This window comes from Eleginops maclovinus, chromosome 12 (genome assembly GCF_036324505.1).
Source record: "Eleginops maclovinus isolate JMC-PN-2008 ecotype Puerto Natales chromosome 12, JC_Emac_rtc_rv5, whole genome shotgun sequence".
Taxonomy (NCBI): domain Eukaryota; kingdom Metazoa; phylum Chordata; class Actinopteri; order Perciformes; family Eleginopidae; genus Eleginops; species Eleginops maclovinus.
Genome location: NC_086360.1, coordinates 4,455,309 through 4,461,694, shown reverse-complemented (window position 1 = coordinate 4,461,694; position 6,386 = coordinate 4,455,309). Strand labels below are relative to the sequence as shown.

The following is a 6,386-nucleotide window of genomic DNA, read 5'->3' as shown; positions in this document are numbered from 1 at the left end:
GTCCTCATTTATTCAGGTCTTATACAAGCAGCACTGTCTCATGTGTGTGTTGTTCTGTTAGTGGAAAGCACTGGGGGGTGACTCCCGTATCATGTGACTTCTGCTACGGCTTTTCCAGAACACACTGCACATCACATGCAGTGCTGTTCATCCATACATCACTACAAAACATTCATTTTTAAAAAGTAAACCTTTATTTACATCGCAACAAAATAATTATTTAATAATACAATCTTAATTAATTCATACGCATTTAAAAACACGCTGGAATTTGGCACAACTCCATTTTGGTTGAGGATTCAATCCCCCCTCAGTTCAGCTCATTAATGAGCTCATATTTCCATGAATTACTAATAAAATCACACACTTATACAATGTTGTCATGAGACCAATAATGTAACATTTAAAAAACAGAGGCAATAAAAAAAATCGTTTCATATGTGGTGAATTTACTAGCTTGTATTGTTAATAAATACTGAATGTATGTTGAATGGCTGGTGAATTAAAAACAGTTGTGTTTACATGTGGATCACTTTCCTGGTTATGATCATGTTTTTGGAATATTTATGATGTGTTGCACATGTAAACATCCTAATCCATTGTGTGAGGTACATGTCCATTGAGAGATTATTGACTATGGATAATGGTTAGCAAGCCCCAGTTTGTAGAAGCAGCAAGTAATCTAAGCAATTTACTGCTATGGACGGGTCATCAGCAAAACTTATTTTAGCCTCCTTGAAACCATTTCTTACCCACATCAGTAAAGATAATATCAATACCAGTGAATGCTATTTTTAGAATATCTTCACTGCTTTGCCTTACTGTCAGACAGCTCTTTCCCACTGTACCATTTATATTTTCCTTTAAAACGCCCACTTCTTTGCACACTCGTATTAGGTAATAGTATCCCACTTAGTTAAGTTAATCTAAGTGTTTAAAAACAGATTCTGTAAAGGTATATAGTGTATTCGATGGAAATACTGCAAAGATAAATCTGTTTTTTTTTACTGTTGATAAATACTTTTTGTGTTTGTGTTTTATTATTTTAACTATAGGTGCCCTGTTTACATGCTGTAGTAACAAATCCATTACCCAAACTAGGATAAATACCGCCAATCTAATCGGTTTTAATGGAGGTCGTTATTTCTAGCAATACTGTTGAAAGCCACCAGACTCCATTAACAGAAAATGGAGTCTCTGATTTTTATAGTTTGTTTGTGTTATTGTGTGACTTTCGTGTTATAAAGGTTCAGTTCAGAGTGACAGCTCAGTTTCCAGCCAAAAAGGGGCAGTAACGGAAAGGTAAAGCAGTTAGATATTCTAAGGCCATGTGTCAACAGAGCGTCATTCTCTGGCAGCAGGGCGCTGGCAGGGCGCTTGGCAGTGCCTCCACTCAGCATTTCATGAAATAATCCTACAATTGCTACAGTGACGTGACCAGTGCTTTTCTGAAAATGAACCATCTTTTTACATTAGACAGCAGCATGCAACGGTTCCCTACACATTAAAAACCATTAAAAAATGACACTGGCTCTCAGAAAAAGCGCTGTGTGTACTAATACAACCCCCATGGAGCCTGATGCGCATCTACATGCTGAAGATGTTTTCCAGTCTGTGAACCGACAGACGGATCCTCCCCGTCAGCTGCAGCTCCGCCTTCAGGAGACACCCCACCTGCTCGGAGTAGACAACGTCACAGAACACCCAGATCTCCGCCCGCTCCCTCTGGATGTTGGCGTTACACGTCGGTAGCATGGAGCTCTGGACGGAGCGGCACAGAGATCGCCACACCTGCCGGGACGAGAACAGACAGGTGGAGTGAGGTGAGGAAGGCTATGAAACAAAATAAAGTTGGAGGAAAGAGGAAATAAATTCACAAGATCAAAATGATTTTGTGAATGTTTTCCTCTGGTTGGTTCACTTCCAGTTGCATTTCATGAGGATTCTTCCAAGTAACCAGATTAAATAAACTAATCCATCTGTGTGTGTGTGTGTGTGTGTGTGTGTGTGTGTGTGTGTGTGTGTGTGTGTGTGTGTGTACAATGAACGATGAGTTATGGGTGAAGTAGAAATCTCTCTTGGCTAAGACTATTTTTTCATTTAATATTGTTTCATTTTTGATACCCTATTTTATTGAATTTTAATATAACTAAAAAAGGGGATAAAAACATTCAAATACAATGTGAGGTGATTTCAGACGGGGATTTAGGTTTGCCACAAATGACTATGTACTCGTATTAGTTATTAATTCTTTAAGAATTGTTTAATTGATATTTCCTGATTGGCTGTAAAAGACACTCTGTTTCACTTCTTTTGTTTATTGTTAATAACGTGAGAAGAGCAGTTGTGTTTGTTGTGTTTATGTGGTTAGATGTCTGTGGATCCCAGAAAGAATAGCCAAAGCTCATTTGGTGCTAACGGTGATCCTAATAAGACACAATAGACTTTGTAGAAATGCCAGATAAAAGAAAAACCTGCCAGACATTTTTGATCACAGCTTGGGTGTGTATTCAAATTCAAAAGATTAAAAACCCAGAAATATTCAGCAATATTAGGAATGATTAAAAAAAAGTTTGGACCGTGTTATTTTTGGGCATGGTTCTTTTCTTTCTTTTATTTAAGTAGTTTGATTTTAAATATTTGCAGATTCTTGTTTCCGTCTTTAGGCTTATCAGTGGAGCTTTAGAAACACATGTTAAAGATTTTGTGACTTAATGCATCTTCAGCCGGAGCTCTGTTTAAACCTTGTGATGTGAGGAGCGCAGTGGAAAAACAGAGTGAATGACAGAGGTCCAGTGAAAGATCGGCAGTCACAACAAACAGAAAACATAAACACAACCTGTGATGTCAGCCTTTACCGTACGGCGCAGACCATTTATAAGATCAAGTCTCTAACGAACAAGGGGCAAATTCACAAAAGGAATGCAATGGCGCTTTTTGCTCGTAAACATACAAAAATCAGACTGAAATAAGATTGTCCGGTTTATCTCAGAGTACCTGCAAAGGGTGACATAGAAGTCAAGTTAAAAGCGTATCGGTACTCCTGCCTCATTACATTAGCTAGTATTATAATGAGGTAATATGGATACATTTAAATGAGTCTTCTGCAAAAACACCCCAATTCACAAAGATCAGCGCCAATAGCCGCAGCTTGAAAAAACTGCAATTACTTCAACTGATATGTAATTATTACATGATTCAGAATATTTTAGATATTGATCATTGTATTTCATAATTGTCATGATGAATTAAATGTAAATAAATTATTATGGTATGATTTTTAAGAGAGTTTGTACCAAATAAATGTTTATATCTCGGGATATCTCTGCAGCTCCAAAATAAAATTAATTCAAAATAATATTTTAAGACATATTTAGCCTTTAACATACAGTTTATGGTGGTTTATGTGAACTTGAATATTGTACAATTTTGATCAAGTGTGAGTTATTTGTGCAGTGTGTGAGGGTCCTTAAAGAGTTTATGGGCACATTCAGAATTTCCACTGATCGTGATAACATTAATTATTTTTTGTTTGTGAAATACAGTACTTTCAGACAGAGATATCAAAAAAACAAGTAGGGTTAGCCTCTGTCACAATGAAATGACTTAGCTCACCGTCTCAATTTCTTTTTCAGCTCTGCCATTGCTCGGCTCACTGAGGTTTTGGCACAAAGGAAACATGTTGGCACATAGTTATTCAACCAGACGCAAAATAAAAAGGCAAAAGGCACTTGGCTTCTAAACTTTTTGGCCTCACAGGGCTGCTACGGTAAACAAACTCTTTCTCTTAGTCTGGATCCATTAATTATCTACTGACCTGTTCGATGTCCCTGGTCGCCCCACAGTTGTGCTGCCTGATCACCCATTTGGCCCTCTGGTGGAAGTGGAGCCTGTGGAGGGACACCATGTGACGGAACAGTTTGGACAGAGACTGGGAGCTCTGCAGACCTCCTTTCTGTGTGAACACGCTCCAAGACCGCTTGACCAGCGACTCTGTGAGAGAAGAGACAACTTTGTGTTTTTCAAGGTGAAGTCTTGGGACCTCTATCTCTGGTAACGTGTCATTTGTTTCTGAGATAAAGGCAACATCTTTGGGTTCTTGTGGTTTTTCCGGTGAAGTCTCTGCAGGTGCAGCATCAACTTCAGATTTCTTTGGCTGGATTTGAGGTGTGTGAGTCCTGCTGTCAGAGCAGAAGAAGTCATCCGAGCAGGCGATGACGGGAGCAGGTTTGGCGGGTCTGATGGGCAGGTGGTGGTCTGTGGAGGTGGGGTACCAGGGGGTGAAGACTGGAGGAATCCGACAGGGGAAAGTCTCCAGAAGCTTCTCAGTCCTCTCTAACAGAGAGCTGAGCCCAGCAGCTGATCCAGGCTGATAGTGCAGAACCACATCCTCCATACAGATTACAGGACCGACTGCACCAACTTCCTCTTCATCTTTCGCCTCATGGTGATGTGTCGCTTCAGTTAGAAGCAAGGGATGATGGGAACATAGCAGCAGCAATCCAAGTTAAGTCTGTGAAAATTCAAAGAGACACTGGTTACTTAAATACAGTCACAGAGCATTTGGTAGAGAGTACCCTATTGTGCTTTTTGGGGTTTTCCCTTTCCTGTAGTGGGTTATAGGTTTTGGCGCAGGTTAATGGTCTCGACCCCTGCCTGAAACTCTGATTGGACTCCTTTGTTCACTTCTGTAACATAGTGACATCACTAACTACTACTTGGGTGAAAAGAGGTGCTGCAGCACAGGCAGTATGAGAAAAATAAAGAACATAAAAGCATGGAAACGTATCCCACCAAAGATACATTCTCATTCAATTGACGCTTTCTTCCTTTATTATGACTGTTAAAGTTAAATAGAACTCAAACGGCGTCGTTCTACTCCTGTGGTGTCTAGTCCAAAGCTCTCTCACCGGTAGCTTATGTGTTTAGCTTTATGTGCTAACCGACGTCGACGAAATATATCGAAGTACCAAAGTCACCAATACAGGTGTCCAGTGCGTGGTTAACACTACCCTGAACAGTCCAATAACACCAAATACCTACCTTAATATCAGCTGAATTATGTCCTTTTTTAAATTCAAATCAGCCAACAAGGAGTTAAACTTGACAAGCTAACATGGAGAGTTTATTGTCGCGCTTCCCAGGATGAAATCTCGCGATAATTAGTAAGTAACGCGCAGACGCAGTCAGAGCCTCTTAAAACTACAGTCAATAATGTATTGTTACTTTCGTTTCAATTTATATTTGTTTGAAGTGGAGCCATTTTTTTTTTTAGAATCATTACAATTAAATACTAATGATTTACATTATGGATTAATATAGAAATTATCAATTGATTGAATCATTGTTTGGTTTGCAAAATAAATAAAACATAGTGACCCAGAACTCAAACTGAAACCTCCACAATGTGTTAAGTCCGACCAACACTTCAAATTTAACATTATTACAATAGAGTCTTAATTAAACATCACAATCACTGACATTAGTAAAAGGAAAAGCAATCATTCTTATATTTGTGGACTAAACCATTACATGTTTTCACATTGACATTCCTAATCTTAATGAATTTTATTTCAACAGAGTAATGGACAAGATATTTAACATTTAAGTAATAAGTTTAATGTTAAACTCAACATTCATAGCACTGTATTCGTTTGTGAAAATCGTTTTTAAGTTAATAAAACTGTAAGGCAAATAGTAATATTGGCTTAGTCCTGTATTGACATACTTTTCTCCAATTAAGTACTTAGTGTGATTGATAAAGATTGGTATACAAATACTTTTCAATGGTGTAACTACTGGGTCTCAAAAGAAAGAGAAATGACATCTCATAACGTAAGCTGCTTCTGATGATATGGGGACTCGGCTAAAATCTTTCCTTTCTCCTTGTGTTAAATCTGCCTCCAATGTATAAAGTACAAAGAAACAACCAATCCTCTTATAACTTCACGACTTCATATTGTACTAATTTAACATGCCATTCCTTGCACACCGAATGTAAATAATGTCCAACGTTTATATTGTGTTAGCTGTAAATAGGCCATTCAATAGAGTTGTATTTGTCACCGTTTACAGATTTTTATCTTCAGGCAACTTCTACTCTTTAGTTCTGTTTAATCTCTATTTTGAAATGTTTATGTTTCATAAGTTTATTTTCTACTCTTCATTTCTAATGTTGTGCCTTGTTTTTTATACTGCTGTAATGAAAAAATATCACAATTTTGGATCAATAAAGTATATCTTATCTTATAATTTAATTAGCTTAGCCACTGCAGGTGTAAGAAACGACAAAAACGTGATATTAAATACTATACTATTTTTAAATACTAATAATAGTCACAGCACTGCATTGAAAAATTGAAAGAAGCAACACTGACGCAGAGCAG

At 37.8% G+C, this 6,386-nt stretch overlaps 1 protein-coding gene across 1 annotated transcript; it reads right to left on the bottom strand.

The window, feature by feature from the left end:
* Positions 1–171: 171 nt before the first annotated feature.
* Positions 172–5,175, bottom strand: zgc:101664 (uncharacterized protein LOC450064 homolog). Its single transcript, XM_063896371.1, has 3 exons — positions 5,044–5,175; positions 3,818–4,513; positions 172–1,791 (listed from the first exon to the last, which is right to left on the bottom strand). Exons 2-3 carry the CDS (start codon positions 4,394–4,396, stop codon positions 1,588–1,590), a joined length of 783 nt encoding a protein of 260 aa, XP_063752441.1. The 5' UTR covers positions 4,397–4,513; positions 5,044–5,175; the 3' UTR covers positions 172–1,587.
* Between the last annotated feature and the right edge of the window lie 1,211 nt (positions 5,176–6,386).

Bases quoted from the DNA above. Each gene is read 5' to 3' on its own strand.
- zgc:101664 (XM_063896371.1), bottom strand. From the start codon at position 4,396: ATGGAGGATGTGGTTCTGCACTATCAGCCTGGATCAGCTGCTGGGCTC. The intron at 1,792-3,817 runs GTCAGTAGATAA...TCGTCCCGGCAG, and splicing joins CGACCAGGGACATCGAACAG to GTGTGGCGATCTCTGTGCCG.